General features: G+C 34.0%; 1 protein-coding gene across 1 annotated transcript in view; it reads right to left on the bottom strand.

Moving 5' to 3' along the window:
- The window catches only part of LOC133173070 (transient receptor potential cation channel subfamily M member 1-like), an 88678-nt gene that overhangs the window by 30212 nt on the left and 35171 nt on the right, over positions 1-23295 (bottom strand). The window contains exons 14-18 of the mRNA XM_061307987.1: positions 12318-12570; positions 9676-9784; positions 3530-3627; positions 667-804; positions 337-480 (exon numbers count right to left, since the gene is read on the bottom strand). Of these exons, the coding sequence (XP_061163971.1) occupies positions 337-480; positions 667-804; positions 3530-3627; positions 9676-9784; positions 12318-12570 (742 nt within the window). The remainder of the gene's footprint in view (positions 1-336; positions 481-666; positions 805-3529; positions 3628-9675; positions 9785-12317; positions 12571-23295) is intronic.

Here is a 23295-nt window from a genome sequence, read left to right as displayed (position 1 = left end):
TTGAATCTGCACTATGTAAAGAAAGCTTCATATAAGTTTCAGCTTATTTTGCACAGTGGTTCTTGAGAAAAAGATTTTTAAAAGATACCACCAAATTTTCAAATTCTTAATTATTTCCCCTTGAAAGAGGGTGTGGCTCTTCACTTGAACAAACATGAATCACCTCCAATCCAAGGATTCTTTGTGGTAAGTTTGGTTGAAATTGGCCCTATGGTTCTGAAGAAGTTAAAAATGTGACAAGTTTATAGATGTATGGACAGACAAAATGTGATCAGAAAAGCTCATTTGAGCTTTCAGCTTAGGTGAGATAAAAACCCAGAGGTTTTTCTGACATACTATATGTTTTCTGTAGGTCCGTTGAACTAAGTCTATCAGTATAATGGATGTCCACAACCACAATGTCAAGTCCAGGTAAAAGTTCCCACAGGTTGGCCACAACACAGCCACACAAAACAGACCAAGGAAGGCAAAGTACATTGTCTGCAGAGAGAAGTAAAAACTAGTCACAATAAGAATTTTTTCCTTTCCTCGACATGACTGAAGTTTATTTTCAGATCAAAAGGCAATTCCCCCCCCCCCCCTCCAAAAAAAAAAAAACCTAAAAAAAAAAAAAGAAACAAGTAAAATCATTTTCAGTAGTTGTCATACAAAAAGTTGAAAATTTACCTGAGTTACCCAAAATGTGGTAATGGGAGCACTCCACAACAGGTAGATTTTCTTCCATAGAGGTAACTCTTTCTCTACTGGCTTCTGGAAGGCATGTTGTATTCTTCTTCTGACAGTTAGCTTTTTCCTTTTTTTAAACTGAAACAAAAAATAATCTTGTAACTCACCAATCATAGGACTGTAATAAAACATATATGTATGACATTTGAACATACATTGGGAAATACATGGACTCTCTCACTGAAGAATATCACATGTACCATTACAAAAATTCATGTTTACAAATACACATGTTTTGTGCACAATAATGAAGATAATTTTAAGATTGAGAAATTCAGAATTGTAAAGAAAACAACAATGCAAGTGTGTCTATGCCCCTTTAAGCAAATTTCACTACAAATATACAATTTCATGGATGCAAAAAAAAACAAAAAAAAAAACAAGAGGCCCAAGGGCCTTAATGGTCACCTGAGTATAATACAACAATTTAGAGGATGAATAGAGTATAAAATGAACTGAAAGGTGAAGCTTTGTTGCCCAAAAGCAAGAAAAATAAGGTGATCAGGATCAACAAAATAATCAGTCTAGTATTCATTAACAGTTGATAAATTAGGTTCTAATCTGTGCCCCATTTATCACTATCACCATACAGTATATTAACAAGCTAATCAGTGTTTCTGTACTATTTTAATTATATGTTGAAATCTTTTACATTGGCCTCTCTTGGTCTTTGATGAACATTTAATAAGACAAGTTATTTTTGTCTAACTTTTATTTATCTATTACTTACAAGTCTACCTGATCATTAAAACTATGAAAATACTTTTTGTAATATACAATAAAAATTCTTGCATAATTCTCTTATTCTATTAACCTTTCAAGTACATTATTTACAGTGATTATTTATCAAAAGTAAAAGGCAAAGGGGAATAACTCCTCTCAGTAGAATACAAATTAATAGAGCCCTGGCCAGGACCAGAACACTTGACCAAATGGTCCAGATGTTCAAAAATCTGGTTAAAATACTCTTCCTTATTAAAACTTTTATTCTTTTTGCCCCTGATATGCCCAAGTGCAGAGAACATTTTTAAAGAAATAATGCATTTTTACTACAGTTTCACTATATTATCAACAGAGCCCCCCCCCCCCGAGAAACACCAGAGCCTCTCACCCTGGGACCAGAAGTTTTCTCATCGTAAGTAATCACTTTGTTTATCTGCTTAACACTAAGAAGCAGACAGGAGTATTTAATAGAATTAATGCATTTTCACTACATTATCAAGAGCCCCACCCTTACACCAGCACATCTGACCCAGGGGTCATGCAATTCACTACTCTGGAAGAAGCACTCTTGCTCATCATAACTATATACTTAGCTTCTTTGCTTTTTCACCAGAAGCAGAAAAGAAGATTTTCAAAGAAATTTTGCTTTTTCACTATATAATCAATAGAGCCCCCCCCCCCCCCCCTCCACTTTTCACCAGAACCCTTGACCCTGGGATCATGAAATTCACAATTTTGGAAGAGGCATCCTTGCATATCATAACAATGTACTTAGTTTGTTTAAATAGTACCCAGGGGCAGAGAAGAAGATTTTCAAAGAAATAATTCACCTTCACTATAGGATCTATATAGCCCCACCCTAGCACCAGAACCCCTGTCCCTGGGGTCATGAATTTCACAATTTTGGAAGAGGCATCCTTGCTTATCATAACAATGTACTTAGTTTGTTTAAATAATACCCAGGAGCAGAGAAGAAGATTTTTAAAGCATTAATGCATTTTCACTATAATCAATAGAGCCCCGCCCTAATATAAGAAACCCTGATCCAGGGGCCATGAAATTCACAATTTTGGAAGAGGCATCCTTGCTTATCATAACTATGTATTTTATTTGTTTAAATAATACCCAGGAGTAGAGAAGAAGATTTTGAAAGAAATAATGCACTTTTACTATATGATCTATATAGCCCCATCCTAGCACCAGAACCCTTGACCCTGGGGCTATGAATTTCACAATTTTGGTAGAGTCACTCTTGCTCATTATAACTATGTATCTAATTTGTTTAAATAATACCCAGGAGTAGAGAAGAAGATTTCCAAAGAAATAATGCACTTTCATTATATGATCTATATAGCCCTGCCTTAGCACCAGAACCCCTGACCCTGGGGCTATGAATTTCACAATTTTGGTAGAGTCACTCTTGCTCTTCATAACTATGTATTCAATTTGTTTAAATAATATCCAGGAAAAGAGAAGAAGATTTCCAAAGAAATAATGCACTTTGACTATATGATCTATATAGCCCTCCCCCTCCCCCCCAGCACCAGAACCCCTGACCCTGGGGCCATGAATTTCACAATTTTGGTAGAGTCACCCTTACTTATCATGACTATGTATTCAATTTGTTTCAATAATACCCAGGAGTAGAGAAGAAGATTTTGAAAGAAATAATGCACTTTCACTATATGATCTATATAGTCCCGCCCTAGCACCAGAACCCCTGACCCTGGGGCCATGAATTTCACAATTTTGGTAGAGGGCTCAATGCTTATTACAATCATGCCAACAGTTTGACTGCTTGATGTCCAGGAGTAAAGAAGAAGATTTTTAAAGATTGCATTAATTTTGGTGGTTTTAGCCCCACCCCTCAGGCCCCAGGGGGGCAGGGACCATGAAATTCAAAAATTTTGTTCCCCTTCACACATAGATGCCATATGCTAAAATTGGCTGAAATTGGTTCAGCGGTTTCAGAGAAGCTGAAAATGTTCAAATGTTAACACACGATGCACAACGGACGACGACGGACGAAAACAGATAGCAATAGGTCACCTGAGTGACTCAGATGACCTAAAAACCTTACTGTCTCCAGTTCATTCTGTAGTAGAGATTTAGATGTTGGCAGATTTTCATCGTCTTCGTCCTCAGACTCGGATTCAGCATCGTCAAGAATTCTGGAATCTTCCAAGTAAAGAAAGGTTCAAATTTAGACTATCAACAATAAGCTTATAGGCTACAATGCTTACCTGAGTGACCTCCTCATGATTAAAAAGAAGATTTTTATAAGACTTTTCCCATTTAATACAATGTCAATCGATCATCCCAGAGGCAACTAGAAAAATTACCATTCAGTGAGGGCCCCGCTGAGGGACATGCATCTAAGGGTGGGATTAAAGAGAGGACTATATGTTGATAAAGATAAAAGAAAAGAAAAAAAAACTTTGAGATACCTGAGAAGGTATTGAGGTTAAAATACATAAAGAACAAGAGGCTCCTAGACAACAATGCTCACCTGAGACACCTTGGCCCTCCTGTTCTTCATTGCAAGATTCAAAGATAAAAACTCAATATTAATTCACATGAGAAATACTTATCAGATATTGTGGCCCACCCTAGCCCCAAGGGATTATGTCATGACCTTAATTGAATCAACACATAATTTGAACAAATTGAATCTGCACAACTTGGGATGCTTAATTTTATTCATCTCTCCTGTTCTTATTTTGTAAACATTTTTTTTTCTATGTATTTCCATGTAAAACTGTGAACCCCTTGCCCTCATGATTTGAACAAACTTGAATCTACATTATGTCAGGTACCCTCAATTTTTTTTTTTGGGGGGGGGGGGGGGCTCAGTGGTTCTTGAAAAGAAGATTTTTAAACAACCCATCAAATTTTCACTTTTTCTTAATTATCTCCCCTTGGTTCTGGAGACAAAGTAAAAAAAAATAAAACAAGAGGCCCAGGGGCCACATTGCTCACCTGAGCACTATGGCTAGGAAAAAGCAGAAATCACAGTTCAGTCTCGAAAGGTTGAAAAGTTTAAATAAAAAAGTGGTTCGGGGGGGGGGAAGGGGGGGGGGGTGTCAAGGATTGAACAAATTTGAATCTACATTATCTTAAGATGCTTCCATTTAAATATGATCAATCATGGCTTTGCTGTTCTTGAGAAGAAGATTTTAAAAGATTTATCCTATGTATTCCTATGTAAAACTTTGATTGCCCATTGTGGCCCCACCCTACCCCCGGGGGTCATGATTTGAACAAACTTGAATCTACACTACCTGAGGATGCTTCCATGTAAATATGACCAATCATGGCTTTGCTGTTCTTGAGAAGAAGATTTTTAAAGATTTTTCCTATATATTCTCATGTAAAACTTTGATTGCCCATTGTGGCCCCATCCGACCCCCGGGGGTCATGATTTGAACAAACTTGAATCTACACTATCTGAGGATGCTACCAGTAAATATAACCAATCCTGGCTTTGCTGTTCTTGAGAAGAAGATTTTCAAAGTTTATTCCTATATATTCCTATGCAAAACTTTGATCGCCCATTGTGGCCCAACCCGACCCCCGTGGGTCATGATTTGAACAAACTTGAATCTACATTACCTGAGGATGCTTCCATGTAAATATGACCAATCATGGCTTTGCTGTTCTTGAGAAGAAGATTTTAAAAGATTTTTCCTATATATTCCTATGTAAAATTTTGATCGCCCATTGTGGCCCCACCCAACCCCCAGGGGTCTTGATTTGAACAAACTTGAATTTACACTATCTGAGGATGCTACCATATAAATATGACCAATCATGGCTTTGCTGTTCTTGAGAAGAAGATTTTTAAAGATTTTTCCTATATATTCCTATGTAAAACTTTGATTGCCCATTGTGGCCCCACCCGACCCCCGGGGGTCATGATTTGAACAAACTTGAATCTACACTATCTGAGGATGCTACCATATAAATATGACCAATCATGGCTTTGCTGTTCTTGAGAAGAAGATTTTTAAAGATTATTCCTATATATTCCTATGTAAAACTTTGATTGCCCATTGTGGCCCTACCTGACCCCGGGGGTCATGATTTGAACAAACTTGAATCTACACTATCTGAGGATGCTACCATATAAATATGACCAATCATGGCTTTGCTGTTCTTGAGAAGAAGATTTTTAAAGATTTTTCCTATATATTCCTATGTAAAACTTTGATCGCCCATTGTGGCCCCAACCGACCCCCAGGGGTCATGATTTGAACAAACTTGAATCTACACTACCTGAGGATGCTTCCACATAAGTTTCATATTTTCAAGCACAGTGGTTCTTGAGAAGAAGATTTTTTAATGATGCCATTAATTTTTCACGAATTCTTAATTATCTCCCCTTGGAAGAACAGACAACGGACAAATTTTGATCAGAAAAGCTCACTTGAGCCTTTGGCTCAGGTGAGCTAAAAAGTTAACAGACAGTTCATTAGGGCTGTCATGGTTCCAAAATTTTTTCGAATCGGGTCGGGTCTGTAAATTTTCAGTTCAGTTTCGGGTTTTTCGGGTTGGGTATTTACATCTATTTTAAACCTTAATTTCATGAATTTAACTTGAAAAATCTTTATTTGTTACATTAAATTTACATTGAAAACGTCTAGACATCGGTGACTTGGCCTACTATTAGTCACAACCTGACCATTCCTGCTCGTTTTGATAATTATCTAACACTTCCCTGACAAGTGTTTTGTCATGGAATGAAGTAAATTTCAGTTGTGACGTTTATTTATCACTGTTATCGTCATCATTCCTTTGATTTCGACGCCATTTTGTATTGAACAGACTATAATATATAAACCAGACCCGAACCGAAATCCGGAAAAATGGAACCGGAACCGAACCGAACAACTTGGACCGCGGTCCTCGGTTATTTCGGGTACTCGTGACAGCCCTACAGTTCATGGATGACAAAATTCCACAAAAAAAATCTTACAAACCTATGGCTCAGTTGACCTAATCGGATAATCAAATAAAATATTATTTTATATCAAAAATGTGGATGGACAGAATTACAGAGAAAAAGAAAAAATATAGCATTTCTGCAAAATCTTTGGGCGGCCTTAACCTGTCCATTACAATGAAAGGACCCAGAATTACTTATGTGTAATGAACTCACATTAAATTCACCTATAAATTCAGTTCCAAAGTATTTTGAAGCTTTAATTTTTACATTTCATCACAATAAATACTAAAAAATTTTATATAATTATCATTAGCAAAGTACTTAGCCTTTTTGAGAAAAAAGCCTCTAGTCAAGGGTCTTCATTTTTATTTTTTTTTTTTTTAATATCAACAGATTCCCTGCACATTCACACAAGAACCTTCTAATAAAATGATGAGAAATATTTCTGTATAAATTTTGAAAATCTTCTTTAAGCAGTCTATAAAGTATTGGGTTAGGTTAGCATCTTGTGAAACAATAGTTTCAGAGAAATGTATATGACAATGTGTCAGATATCAATTCACATCACTGTGATGGTGGCTTAATTCAAGCAATATAGCCTTTGCTTTTATTAGTATAGAAAATCACCATTCCTCTGCAGATGTCAACAAGGTGAAAAGTGAATAAATTAATGAAAAACTTTTATTAAAAAACCTGTTCAATCCACATCTCAATTCTTTGATGAATCACAAGTCTCTGATGACACTGTAGCTCTACTGGTTAAAACGTTCAATACATAAAGTGGGATTTATATTCTTAGCATTACTTGCTGTATAATGTTTGCTAAACCATAGTAAATGTTAAATATACTAAGAATTTAAGTATGAATTTAAAGACACATGTCACCAATCAAGGTTCAACATATATATTAGTCCCTTAGTCTCAGTCTAATACATTTTCATTTGGACTAATAATATTTGTGGCTGAATGGACCAATAAAAATTCCTGTTAAACAATATGAATACATTACTGATGTCTGATTCTCCACAACTTTTACTGGAACAATCCAAATGTATTTTTATTTTTTTTTTGGTGGGTAGTTAGGCAATTCCAAGTCAATTCAGTGCTTAACTGTACAGATCGATAAAACCTGCCCAGTGGTTCCTGAGAAGTTTTTTTTTTTTAGAAACCACTACTTTTGTTTTTATTTCCCTAATTATCTCCCCTTGTTTCAGGGTCACATCCCTATTTTTAGTATAAGAGCCCTTGGGCTTAGGATACTCTGTGTCAAATTGACAAAAACTGGCCAAGGGGTTGTTGAGCTTTGGCACATATTCCAAAAAGTTGATGCAAAATGGTCATATCATTAGCCTTTTAAGCTTTTGGCTCAGAAGAGCTACAATTTGTTTACAAGCAGACTGACAGACAATAGACACCTTACTGCTGCATAAGCTCTTCTGGTCTTTGACCAGTAGAGCTTAAAACCCTGTAATATGGATGAACTAAAAACATGATTTTATAAACATCGTTTCTATAACATGTGGTGTGAAGATGTACTATGATTTTGCATTGATCAATCCACTTTTGCCAGATAAAAACCCCTGATTAGTTAATCAAGCTTTCAAAATGATTTAGACATCCCCTAATCTTGATGTAGTATGTACTAAATTTTACTGAAATCAGTTCTAAATCTGTAACAGTTATAGCATCTTGAAAGATTTTTATTGGTTATTCCATTTTTAGTAAGCACAACATTACAATTTATCAAAATAAAAAATGATAGTTATTAAATCATTAATCAAATAGAATTGTTTACCTTGACGTGGTCTACCTGTTTATCAAATTTTATTAAATTAAGACAAATAAAACAACAAAAAGAGGCCCATTAGCAATTTCTTTTTTCTAATCGCATAATGTATTTCTCTTTTCTACTATAAGGCTTGAGAACCCATATTTATATATCTATACTTTGTCAATGGGTAACAATGTAGACAAGTTCAAATTTAATGTTTATTTTATGTTTTACAAAATTTAAGTGTTGTCTAGAAGAGAGACCATTTAGGTAAAAAATCAAAATCATTTATCTATTGTTTTTCAGTTGATTACATAATTAATTTATGCAATATATGCAAGTTAGTTGAGTGTTTGTTACATTCTGTATCATTTTATTTTATTATTTTATATAAATACTTCAAAAGCAGTGCAATTTTTTACAGTTTACAGCATATGTGTATTGTTTGTAAAAGTGTACTTTGATTCTTTCTGGGAATTGTCGTCATCATGTCATGTTGTAAAGAAATTAGGAATCTTCGTCAGCAGTAAATATAATTTTAAAATAGACACAGACTCGACTCCTCATTTCTGATAGTATACACAACAGTGACCCATTCTCCCCAACTAGAACAGTGATCCATTCTCCCCAACTAGAACTTGATTCTACACTCCACGATTATGACTGCAAATAATTTGACAATTTGTAGCCCTGTATACTTGAGAAGGAGAGCTTTTAAATATTTTTTTACCTATACGCATGCAGTGGAGCCTCATTAATATGTATTTTAATTTGACAAATGTTATCAATTGAAAATTGAAATTTTAAAAGAGACCAGATCTTCAAATCTTATGGAAATTTCCTAGAAGATATGGATAAAATGATTGATCAGAGATATTCTAAAAGAAATGATTAAGACAGCCTTCTTCCTTTGAACTCATTAATTAACCCTCAACTGGACAGTTATAATTTGGCTATCATCAAATTTCTCTTTGCATCCTTCAGATCAATTCACCCACAGGACAAATGGAATTACAATATCTGCTGTGTGATGGACAGTTAAGTTTTTGCAGTAAAATATAAATGTACATTTATGACATCTTGATACATTTTTTACAAAATTAAATTTGTAGGAATTACCTCCTTTAAAATGTGTGTGTGTATTCTTTAAACACTTGGTCATTTCTTTAAAAGTTTTCATGACCTGGTTTTCAGCTGCAATTCAATTTTTATTTCTCTGCAAATACACCAACTAAAAAAGTTTTTTGATTCTAGGTCTCAAATATACATGAATCAAAAAAAGGGTTTTGACATATTTGACCATATCATTGTCATCAATTTTACTTAAAAGTCACAGTGACCTTAAGGTGGGTGCCAAACATCTTCTACCAACTTTGCATTTACTGACCAAGTTGGATGATTTTACATGTCTACAGACAGGCAGATTGACATGCTAATTCCAATATACCCCCCATACCCCCCCCCCCCCCCTTACAAACAAAAGATGACAAATACACTTGTTTTCACTTACCAGCATCCCCTTTGAATGTAATTCCTCTTTTCTTTTTCCATCTTATTGCCTTAGGAACAAATCCAATCCAGACGTAAATAGGAAAGATGAAGAAAACACTTGCAAGAATCTACAACAAACATAGGTAATCAGAGACTACAGAGCTCACCTCAACGAATGTTGTCGGTAAGTAAGGCAAAGTCCCAAACTAATAATCTAGTAGTGTGCATCCCTAGATGTAACATTAATGCAGTTTTGGTCTGATAGGGCTTGCAGTTACTTGGGAATGGACTTAGCTAAAAATGTAGGTCAGATCCAGCATCCGAAGCAAGTCCAGTAGTATGCATCCTTAGATGTATCATCCATGCAAGTTTGGTCAATAGAGGTCTTATAGTTACTTGGAAATGAGACCTGCTCTAAAAACTTTAATCTTGTCACTCATCCGGAAAATGTAGATCAGATCCAGCATCCTAAGCAAGTCCAGTAGTGTGCATCCTTAGATGTATCATCCATGCAAGTTTGGTGAATATAGGGCTTTAAGTTACTTGGAAATGAGACCTGCTCTAAAAACTAGCCTGGTCACTCATCTGGAAAATGTAAGTCAGATCCAGCATCCAAAGCAAGTCCAGTAGTGTGCATCCTTAGATGTATCATCCAATATAGGGCTTATCGTAACTTGGAAATGAGACTTTAACCTGCTCCAAAAACATTAACCTGGTCATTCTTCAGCTGAAATTGCAGCATATGAAACCTTGACTGGTACAATTAAACATACTAGAAGCATCCCAAAGCATCTCTGATTACTGTAGGGCACAAAAGTACTTGAACAGAAAACTGCACCAAAAACTTTAACCTGGGATGCCGATGCCAAGGCTATTACACAAGCTCCCCAACTTCGTTGAGGTGAGCTAAAAACAAGTTTGTTATGACACAAATTTGATTTCCTTAGTGGCATGTCATGAGATTTACCTCAAGTGATGACAAATCCAAATTACCTGACCAGGAGGCAAGTGAATTTAAGGGAGGGCAAATGAATTTTTGATTAGCACTTTTTTCCTTTTTGGCAAGTGACCAAAAAAAATATCAATACTGGGATATTTTCTTCCCTGTTTGATTTTCACCCCTCTCTCCCTCGTCCCAAGTGGGCAAATTTAAAACAGGGCAATTCAGAGATGACAGCATTAACCTCTTTGACACAGATGTGTCTGGGGGAATTTAAATCATGGCAAATTTGACTGCAAATGTGACAGGGCAAAATAAAATGGGATGAAAATAACCTTGTTTACAGAATTTAAACAGAGAAGCTCACCTCTGAACCTGCTCCAAAAACTTTAACAAATTCATTTATCAGATCCAGCATCCAAAGCAAGTCTAGTAGTGTCCATACTTAAATGTATAATTCATGCATTGGTCCAGATACGGCTTATAGTTACTTAGGAATGTACCTGCTCCAAAAACTTTAACCTTGTCATTCATCTAGGTCAGATCGAGCATCCAAATCAAATCAGTAGTGTGTATCATCCATGGAAGTTTGGACCAGGTAGAGTTTATAGTTACTCGGTAATGGACCTACTCCAAAAGCTTTAACCTGGTGACTCATTCGGAAAATGTAGGTCAGATCCAGCTACAGAATCAAGCCTTATTCTTTCCATCCTTAGATGCATTATTCATGCTAGATTAGTCCTAGTAAGGCTAATAGTCACAATCTGAAAAAGTACGTCAGTTCAACATCCAAAGCAAATCTGGTGTGCATCCCTAGATGTATCATCCATATAAGCTTGGTCCAGGTAAGGTTTATAGTTACTTGGGAAGGTACCTGATTTAATAACATTAACCTGTTCAATAAATGGGAAATGCAAGTCAGATCCAGCATATGAAACAAGTTGGGAAGTGTGCATCCCTAAATGCATCATCCATGCAAGTTTAGACCAGGAAGCACATATAGTTACTTAGGAAAGGATACGCTTCAAAAACTTTAACCTGTTCACTCATCCAGAATATGTACGTCAGATCCAGCATCTAAAGCAAATCATAGTGTCCATCCTATAGGCTTATTCCTAAAACTTTAACATGTTCATTCATCTGGAAAATGTAGGCCATATCCAGCATCCATTGTAAGTCTGGTAGTATGCATCCCTAAATGCATAATCCATGCAAGTTTTATCCAGGTAGGGCATGTTTATTATGATATCAGTTTAATTTGATACGTCTTCTATTATCAAAGATTTTTGAAACACAAAACCATTTCTTCATAATTCAATGTAAATTCTTCTAGTTATTATCATAGGTAAAATGTACACTCCGCTTCCTATAATAGAAAATTATCGCCTGCAAATTTTTTTTCACCCTTATGACAATTAACCAAGGCCTCCGAGCACTTGGTTTCTGAATTATTGTTCATAACTGTTTACATTTATAATACTTTTTTGAAATCTAGCTAAACACAAATTTGAAGTCAAAGTTAGATAAAAGGTCAAGGTAAAAAATGTTGATGCAGTTGAATAGCTCTCACTAATAATGTGTAAACATATAGGGTTAGATAAAAAAAAATCTTTCAGAATATGTACATTAGTAAAATAGTACATATTAGCATGCTTATTAAACAGAACTGATCTTTGACTGTTTTCAAAATATCCAGTAAGATTTACGCAGTATCTGCTTACCTTAAACCAGTCTGGTAGTGATATAAAGCCTAGATCAAGTTCTTTGACTTGAATAGCTCCAAAAAGCTTTCTTGTCAACCACTTCTGGCAACATGGGTGTGCAATAAAACCAATGTATCCAGCATCATGAGCAATCTCAATGCAAGTCTTGTTGTTGAAGTCTTTGAGAGGGGTACTTAGCATACTGTATGTCTGTTCACTGGAGTCCATGTACCCAATATCTAAAACACCCAGCGCTTTATCTCCAAACTGTCTGAAGTTTTAAACAGAAGAGTCTTATTAAAGGTCATACAAAACAATGTCCTGAGCATTTCGAGTTGTATATGGAAATGAGTTCATCTGAGCTACTTTGATAAGCCTGAAATTATATTTTGAATTTTTTATACAAGGTAGTCGCAGCAGAATCAATCAAAATTACTCAATCACAAAATTGAACTTCTATTTCTATATCATTTTTACATCAATCCACTTGTTTCAGATTGCAGAAAGCACACATTCAAAGATGCCAATTCCCTGTGTTTATTTCAAAGAAAGGGGGATGGGTGATACTCATGAGCTGGGTATTTTTCTTGCACAGTATATGTCACATCTTTATTTTACAGAAATTTATTGGCCTATCAAAAATTTTATTGTAAGAAACTTCAGGTCTATGTTGAATAAATTGCTTTATTCTTTGTTGTAAATTATAAAATTTCACTTGGAATGAAAAAAAACACATTTTCGTAATACACATCAATAACATCATGTGTCTTAACTGAAATAAAAAATTAGAGACTGTGAAATCCTTTTGGCACGTGTCATATATGTATCAAACAGGAATAAGAATTTTTGAAAAGTAATCATAGTTGGAGGGGGGAAAATTGATTTCTCTGGGGTATTCAAAAGGATCATCCTACGATGTTAAGTTCTCGTTTTCAGTTGCTGTGCTTAATTAACAACTAGTTCAAAAGAGTCAACTGTACTATAGACTCAGCTCATCTGAAAACATAATCACATTTATATCCACAAAAAATGGCTAAAATTAACTCAATAAAATACGGTAGAATTACAATAGTTCTAAGGCCTAAAAAAATTAATAACTTGGTTCTCAGGCCCACTCGCATCTCATTCAACAATGCGCATTACCCATTTTTATCCTCAAATAAATAAAATAAAATTTCTCTCATGCGCTCGTGTGGTGCCAAAAAAAATCTGGAATTCCCGCATTTTGACTGCATTTTAGAAATCAGTAAAACAGTTGACAAACATCAAGTTGATCCAGACTACTGGCCTAGTTAAAAATCGCAAATATGGCTTTCAAGTTAACAGGATCTGTTTAGTCATGATGGCATTCGCGTTGATTTCAGTGCAAATTCACAAGGGAATGACTGTAATACTTCCATGGTACAAAGTGGGGGTTTCTGAAGGTTTTTCCATGCTAGAATTTACGATGGCCGATAGCGGCCGACAATTTACACTAACGTTATGTGTGTAACATGTATAGCATTTTCACTGAAAACTCACTGACACATTACACCTAAAGGAAAAGTGTACAAAGTGTACAGTGTCAAAGCAAATTCCGTGTACACTCTACAACAAAGTTATGTGTGTAAAGTGTCAGAAAAACTTTCAGGTACACTCTACATCTAAAGGTGAAATCAAGATTCAAAACAGAACCAGACGTGTTTCTTTTTGTTGCTCCCGCAAGGTGCCTCTTGAAGTTCAGATAGATCTGGCCCCAAGACCATAAACTGCGAATACATTTAAGTCAAAATTTCAAACCAATATAACTTTTGAAATAATTTTGATATTGAAACCAAATTTTCATCATATATTTCAGTTTAAATGTTATATAAAATTGCAAATTTTTAAGCAACAACATTAAAAAAAAAAAATCAAGATACTAAAAAATCAATAATTTTGACTTAAGTCTATTCTCATTTTATGGTTTTGGGGCCTGAGGAAATGCTGGCAAATTAAGTTCTTTGGTAAATAATCAGTAAAGAGCAAAATTAGTATTTTATGAAAGGATTAAAAGGGTCATCAATTAAATTACAGGTACTTAATCAGATCATGATAATAACTATCGAAAATGCTATTTAGGACACAGCTTGGAAAACGGATCAGTCTGCCAGTAGGAGAGGTACATCAGCATTCAAATTTTCCAGTCAAAAAATGGAAAGTGATAATTATCACACAATATAAAACAATTCTTGTTTTCATTTCACATTGTGTGAAAATGATTGTAAATATTACTGCAAAGTAAAAGAATATGATTCACTTTATATATTTTGAAACGTATTATAACCTTTCATCCATATTTACTAGAAACAAGATTTTTCACTTCCAGAAGTATATGAACTGTTTGATATCTTCTACTGGACAGACGCATTTATTCAGCCATTTCCTTATAGCGAAAATATAAATAAAAATTACTTCAGGTTTATGTGAACATCAAGAGGCACTTTGAGGGAGCAGCACGATAAAGAAACACTGGATCTGTTTTGAATCTTGATATCACCTTTAGGTGTAGAGTGTACATGAAAGTTTTACTGACATTTTACACATAAAACATTGGTGTAGAGTGTACATGGCATTTGCTTTGACACTGTACACTTTGTCCACTTTTCCTTTTGGGTGTAATGTGTCAGTGAGTTTTCATTGAAAATGCTGTACATGTTACACACATAACGTTAGTGTAAATTGACGGCCGCTATCGGCCATCGTAAGAATTCGATCAATAACGCTATCAAAGATGGCTCTCTCAACCTTGGAACTTGGACTTCAGCACATTTAGTGTGGGTAAACAAAGGACTGATAAATTTGACGTTTAATAAAATCATAAGCGCTATTTATAGTGCTGAAACACTCTTAGATTAGTTGTGTTACGTAAGCAATTGACCAGATGCTTATCTAGAAGTGTTGGGTTCTGTAACTAAGTTTAACACGTCTGGTCTTTAGGATGCCGTCGTTTCATTACAGGAATCATCGGAATGTAGAAGATGCAAGAAAAAAAAGAGAAAGAAGCAGAAAATAAATTATCTTGATTTCTACATTCAATGTTGAAGCACTGTTGATTAAAATTTGCTAGTTTTGAAATTAAAAAAAAATCAAAATCCTGCATCTGTATTTTTTTTTACGAGATAAGAAGGGAAAAAAAAAGCCTCCCTTCCGCATTTATTTTTGAGAAAACTGGCCTGAGAACCAAATTACCGTATTTGGCTGAATATAATACGCACTTTTTTCCCATAATAATTTTCTGTGAGAAAGGGGTGCGTATTTTACACCACAATGGGATTTTGATAGGTTTTTCTTTCATGTGAAACACGGCTATCAAACGAACATACCGTAGTATTACCTAGAGACTTGTGCAATTTCTTGCTGTTTATCGCCGTATTTAAAACTTCGGAAAGTGGAGGTCAAGGTCATGCTTGTAGAGTGAGGTGGTGTTTTTTTGCTCCTCTGTTAAAAAGTGGATTTTTAGAGTGTTAAAGTGTTTCTTTGGTGGACAAAATACTTAATAGTGTGTGGTATAGATCCATAAAAAAGGCTGGATTTGTTTATATAAGAAAATTTGGAAAAGTGGACTTTGTGAAAAACTATTATTTTGTATTAAGTGTTAATGGAAGCACTGAGCTGTGTTCACATGTATTCCATGTACCTGGAGTTGTAGTGTAAAAAAAACAGGTAACCCCTTGTGTGTGCAGTGTTTAGAGACAGTGTTCACTGAACCATTGTATAGTGTAACAATGGCTGATCAACAGGCCAAGGACACAAAAGAAGAGCAAAACTAGAAATATGTCCATAGGACATGAATGCCCCGCCGAGGGTATATTAGTAATGCAACATTTTAACACAAATTGAGAAAAGTGAGGTCAAGGTCAAAGGAAAGGTCAAGGTGAAAAAATATTCATGCAGTTGAATAGCTTACATTAGTATGTATCAGCATATGAAGTTTGACATAAATTTAAGAAAAGTGAGGTCAAGGTCAAATGAAAGGTCAAGGTCAAAAAAATGTTGATGCAGTTGAATAGCTCTCATCAGTATGTATCAGCATATGAAGTTTGATAACACTATCTTGATGGTATCTTTAAAACTGAGCTAAAAACTTATTTAAGAAAAGTGAGGTCAAGGTCAAAAGAAAGGTCAAGGTCAAAAAATATTGATGCAGTTGAATAGCTCTCATCAGTATGTATCAGCATATAAAGTTTGACACTAATTTAAGAAAAGTGAGGTCTAGGTCAAAGGAAAGGTCAAGGTCCAAAAAAAATGTTGATGCAGTTGAATAGCTCTCATCAGTATGTATCAGCAAATGAAGTTTGGTAACACTATCTTGAATAGTATCTTTAAAACTGAGCTAAAAACTTATTTAAGAAAAGTGAGGTCAAGGTCAAAGGAAAGGTCAAGGTCAAAAAATATTGATGCAGTTGAATAGCTCTCATCAGTATGTATCAGCATATGAAGTTTGATAACACTATCTTGAATAGTATCTTTAAAACTGAGCTAAAAACTTATTTAAGAAAAGTGAGGTCAAGGTCAAAAGAAAGGTCAAGGTCAAAAAATGTTGATGTAGTTGAATAACTTACATCAGTATGTTTCAACATATGAAGTTTGATTACACTATCTTGAATGGTATCTTTAAAACTGAGCTAAACACTAATTCAAGAAAAGTGAGGTCAAGGTCAAAAGAAAGGTCAAGGTCAAAAAATGTTGATGCAGTTGAATAGCATACATCAGTATGTATCAACATATGAAGTTTGATTACACTATCTTGAATGGTATCTTTAAAACTGAGCTAAACACTAATTTAAGAAAAGTGAGGTCAAGGTCAAAGGAAAGGTCAAGGTCAAAAAATGTTGATGCAGTTGCATAGCTCTCATCAATATCTATCAGCATATGAAGTTTGATAAAAATATCTTGGATAGTTTCTTTGAAACTGAGCTTTGAAGAGAGCTAAATGCAAAGTGTGACGGAAGGACAGACGGAAGGACAGAAGGACGGAAGGCGGACATGACAAACACTATATGCCCCGGCCATATTCATGGCGGGGCATAAAAATGAGAAAGTTTCTGTTCCATTGCTTAAGCAATCAACTCTTTTTCTTACAAGAGTGCCATCAGAGATAAAATCACAAATTGTATCTTCAAAACCAGCTTCGAAACAGAGAAGGATTTCCTCTGCAGGGGAAGAAGATTCTTCAGAAATTGAGGAAATAAAGTGTGCGTTGGCATCAATTCAGCTGTCAATACAAAAGATAGTTACAAAGGATGATATAAGGGAAATTGTTAGAAGTGTAGTGGCTGACTTTAAGGAAGATCTCAAGAAGGAATTACAGGAGGAGTTGACAGTCAGTATAAAGGAAGAGATTTTGAAAGATATAAAATCAGAGATCCAAGAGGAATTGAAGTCACAGAAAGAACAGTATACTGAAGATGTCGCTAAAATAAGGAAACAGTTAACAGACAAAGTAGATGGACTCATGATGGATAATGATACCAATATGGAAAATGTTTCGAAACTTAAAAAACAAATCAGTAAACTGGAGACCAAGCTGAAGACAGTAAATGAGCTAGCCAACACAGCAGTCAGTATGGCCAATTTTAACCAGCAGTATTCGCAAAAGAACAATATCAAGATCCTCAACTGGCCTGAACGACAAGGCCAAAAACTGAAAGAAGAGTTTTGTACCATCGTGGCTCAGAGAACAGGCATTACCCTCGATGTGCGGGAAATCCTTGCCATTCACAGGATACCATCCAGTGACAAACAACACCCGCGTCCTGTGATTGTGAAGTTTAATACAGCAGAGGCGAGAAAATCTGTGATTACAAAATGCGAAACGCTCAAAGATGACTTCATCATGTTAGACCACATCACCAGCATGAATGCACAGCTCTTAAGAACCTTAAAAGCGGAGAATAAACAGCATCTCGTGGATAGTGCCTGGTACTTCAATGGTCACATTTTTGTTCTGGATAGGAGTGGACACAGACACCGAATTGATGTCATGGATAATATTGACCAAATATTAAGAGCTTAAAAAAACAATAACCTAGAATTCAAAAAAAAAAAAAAAAAAAAAAAAAAAAAAAATGAAAACAATCAAATGTTAAATTGTCTACATTAAGCCAAATTAGCAGGAGGAGCCGGTACAGGTGGGACTATGACTTCAAGGCGAGGTATGCCAAATGTATGGTTGACTTTTGTGAATGTAAGTGTGTGTGGAGTGTGTATGTATGTAAAGTTGTTTTTGAGTTCTAGTGCACCTTTTATACCTTATAAGTTATGTTTAAAAAGAATGCTGAAATTCATTCATGACATTTGATAAAACTAAAATGAGCAACAAAGAAATGTTAGGTATATTGAGTATGAATGTAAGAGGTTTTTCTTCTAACAGTCAAAAACGTAGAGATGTGTTTAACTGGGTCAGAAATAAAAATATCTCTATTATCTGTTTTCAAGAAACACACAGTACTCATGAGACTTTAAGGTTATGGGAATCAGAGTGGGGCTACAAATCTTTTTTCAGTAGTTATACAAGCAGCTCAGCCGGAGTTGCAATACTTTTCAAGAATAACTTTGAATTAGATATCCATTCAGTTAAACATGACTCTTTGGGTAGATATATTATAATGGATATTTCAGCAAATAAATTTAGATTTTCTTTAGTAAATTTGTATGGTCCAAATAATGATAGTCCAGAATTTTTCCAAAACATAAAAGAAGAAATTACAAAATTAGAAAACATGTCTATCCTTATGTGTGGGGATTGGAATGTTGTTCAAAATAAAGAACTTGACACTTTCAATGTTAAGAATCTTAATAATCCAAAGGCAAATGAAGTAATAAAGAATATAAAAAATGAACTTGAAATTCATGACCCATGGAGAATCTGGAATGAGGAAGTAAGACAGTACACATGGAGAAGATCAAACCCAGTTATTCAAAGTAGAATCGATTATTTTCTTGTATCTGATTGCATTTTTAGTAAAGTATTAGATACCAAAATAATTCCAGGATATAGAACTGACCACTCAGCAATTGTATTAAAATTCAAAACAAGTGACAGTACTAGAGGGAGAGGTTACTGGAAATTTAACTGTCAATTATTACATGAAAATGAGTATATAGAAAAAGTAAAGCAATGTATTTTGGAAACAATTGAGGAATATAGGGTATCAGGAGATATTGAGCAAAGGGAGAGTATTCAATTTAGTATAAGTAATCAATTTTTCTGGGAAGTTTTGAAAATGAAAATCAGATCCTTAACAATAGAATATTCATCTATAAGATCAAAAAAACAAAAATTAGGAAAAAACTAGAAAAGGAAATTTTAGATTTGGAAGGAAAAGTAAATACTTCAGGAAAAGCAGAAGATATTTTGACACTTGAAGAAAAAAAGCAAACTTTACAAAATTCTAGGTCAAATTATAAAGAGGGTTTAATGTTACGCTCAAAAGCTACCTGGTATGAAATGGGGGAAAAAAATTCTGACTATTTCTGTAAATTAGAAAGAAGAAATTTCTTAAATAAAACAATATCTGAATTAATAAACTCAGATGGTAAACATATTTCAGATCAGTCTGACATTCTGGATGAACAAAGGTCTTTTTTCTCAAATTTATATAAAAGTAAAAAAAATAAAAATAATGAAACATTTTTGTCTGAAAATATCTTTTTACAACATAACGTCAAATTATCTGATGAAGAAAGAGACAATTGTGAAGGTTCTCTGAAACTTCAAGAATGCACAAAGACACTAAAAAATATGAAAAACAAAAAATCACCAGGGTCAGACGGGTTTACAGTGGAATTTTACAAATTTTTCTGGAATGATATAGGTATCTTTGTTATGAATTCTTTAAATGAAGGGTTTTTAACTGGAAAACTTTCACAGTTCCAATCTCAGGGGGTAATTACATGCATTCCTAAAGAGGAAAAGGATAGAAGATACATGAAAAATTGGAGACCTATTTCATTATTAAATGTAGATTACAAAATTGGTTCTAGTACCATAGCGAATCGCATTAAGAATGTGTTGACCAGTATTATAAGTGATACCCAAAAAGGTTTTATAAAAGGACGTTTTATAGGTGAAAATACCAGGTTTTTATATGATTTAATAGATTACCTTAAAGATAAAAAACAGTTTGGTTTGCTCCTTTTATTAGATTTTGAAAAAGCATTTGATTCATTAGAATGGGATTTTATTGTTAAAGCATTAAAGTCCTTTAATTTTGGGGAGTCATTAGTTAAATGGTTTAATACTTTTTACTCATCCAGCACAAGCTGTGTGATAAATAATGGAAACTTATCCTCCTTTTTTAATCTTGAACGTGGATGTAGACAGGGAGACCCATTAGCACCATATATTTTTATCATTACAGTAGAACTACTAGCAATCTCATTGAAGAAAAATGAAAATATCAAAGGCATATCCATTAATGGGAAAGAAAACAAGCTAGGACAGTATGCAGATGACTCTTTTTTAACATTAGATGGAAGTGAAAAATCACTGAGAGAATCGATGAAATTAATTGAACAATTTGGAAATGCATCTGGTTTGAAACTTAATATTTCAAAATCTCAAGCAATATGGTTAAGAAGCAAGGCTGGATCAAAACAAACTCTATGCAAAGACTTAAAAATTAATTGGGGTGGTGACACCTTTAAGCTTTTAGGAATAATATTTACAGAAAACTTAGAAAATATTGTGACTATTAATTATCAATCCAAAATAAATTCTATCAAAAAATTACTTGCATCATGGGCAAAAAGAGAATTAACTCCCATAGGAAAGATTACTGTCATTAAAACGCTAGTTATTCCAAAATTTATACACTTATTCTCAGCTTTACCAAATCCACCAAAAGAACTTCTTAATGAGATCAATAAAATTTTATTTCAATTTATTTGGGCATACAAGGTGGAAAAAGTAAAAAGGAATACCTTAATAGGTAAAATTGAAGAAGGTGGACTAAATATGATTCATTTATCCTCCTTCATATCATATATAAAGCTTAAATGGATAAAGAGAGTCCTTACAGACAACAGTGGAGCATGGCAGCAATTATTATGCTGTATTTTAAATCAAAAAGATATTAATTTTGTATTTTATTTAACCAAAGAAAAACTTTCAGAGTTGTTGAATTACATTGGTAATGATTTTTGGAAAGATGTTAACAAAGCTCTTATAATTGTTAAAAAAAATCCTGTGAGTGTTTTAGATTATTTATATTCTGATATCAGAAATTTTGTTGATGTAAATAAATGGAGTTTCTACACCTCTTGGGTGGAAAAAGGTTTTAGAATACTGAAAGACTTATTGATAGATAATGGAAAATTTAAGTGTTTTAATGATGTCAAGAATATGGTTGGTACTAATAATTTTTAAAACTATTTTAATATTATATCAAGAGTACCATCAAGAGTCAAAAGGGAAATAATTGTTTATATGAGAGATAGAGGTAATCAATTTGTAGAACCAGAGAAATGTGTTATACAAAAAATGATGTCTGTGACAAGTATGAAATTTCTGTATAAAGTTATAAAAGATAAGAAATTTGTGGCACCAGAGCCCAAAAAATTAAAATGGGAGATTTATGTAAATGAACCTATCACAGAAAAACACTGGAATTTTTCCCTTCAGAATGCATCCATATGCACAAAGGACACCAAAATAATTTACTTTCAATATAAAATTCTTATGGGCTTCCTAGCCACAAATTCTTTTCTTCACAAGATAAAAATTGCTGAAAATAATGTTTGTTCTTTCTGTAAAACAGATCCAGAAACATTGATTCATCTTTTTTATGACTGTATACATGTAACCAGGTTTTGGAGAGATTTTGAAAATTGGTATCGTGCTATTGAAAATGATTATGTAATTTCAAAACAAAAGGTGATGCTTGGTAACATTGATGGAAGTTGTTTAGAAAATTTTCTTATCTTGTTAGGAAAAAAGTATTTGTATCACTGAAGATCTCAATGTACAATACCTAAATTTACAGAAGCAATTAACATTTTTAAGTATTATAGAAAAATTGAAAAATATTGTGAAAGTAACTTTCATTGTAAAACTAATATGTATAGTAAATGGGCAATGTTTGATTTGATTTGTTAATATAAGAAATTCTAATTAGTATAACTATAGCTGTAATATTGAACAGTTGGGGTTTTTTTTGGGAAAGGTGCACAGTGAGTGTGTGGATGTGTGTGGGTGTGGGTGTGTTTGTACATATATGTCTGTGTTATTTGATATTATGTATATGAAAACTTTTTCAAAAATAAAGCATTAAAAAAAAAAAAACTTCGGAAAGTTATTGTTGGAATGTAGACTTGTTAAAAATGTTATATTTATAACCTTTTGATAGCTAAATTAAATTTAAAAGCAAGTTAAAATTAATTTGAGCTGCATGTTCATCTTCTCCGTGTAGGCCGCCATTAACGATGTTATTTATAGATGTTCACACATTCCTTTGCCATGTGCTTCCGTAATAATAGTACACATGTACCTAATCAGTCAGACACTCGGTCAAAAAAGTAGTACAGTCATTTTTTAATGAAATACAATAAAACCAAATTTATTTTAGGTTTTAAATAACTCAGTGAAAATTCATTTCAAAATAAACACCCCTCTATACGTCCCAATGAATGGAAGCCAATGTTGTGAACACGTGCGCTTGTCACTTGATAATTACCCCTCAACACCCCTCCAGGCAATTAAATTGTTTACCGACTCCAAAGCTAGAGCACTGATTATTTACTGCCCTTATTAATGGCTCTGATTATTTTCTTTGTTAAAAATCGGGGGTTGGTTTATGATCTTTCGTATGTATAAGCGTGTGTTGATTACGACACATTAAACAGTTAAACGCTTGTTAAATGTAATTTTACTTTATCTTATATCGGCCTCGTGTTAAAATGATTGAAAGTTAAAAAAGGAAATATGAAGTATGTTGAAACCTAAGTGTTATCATTTACTCGTGCTCTGTAGAAA

Source organism: Saccostrea echinata, unplaced genomic scaffold (genome assembly GCF_033153115.1).
Source record: "Saccostrea echinata isolate AGI-Se365-2 ecotype Australia unplaced genomic scaffold, CSIRO_AGI_Sech_v1 ptg000056l, whole genome shotgun sequence".
Classification (NCBI taxonomy): domain Eukaryota; kingdom Metazoa; phylum Mollusca; class Bivalvia; order Ostreida; family Ostreidae; genus Saccostrea; species Saccostrea echinata.
This window is presented reverse-complemented; position numbering and strand designations above follow the sequence as displayed.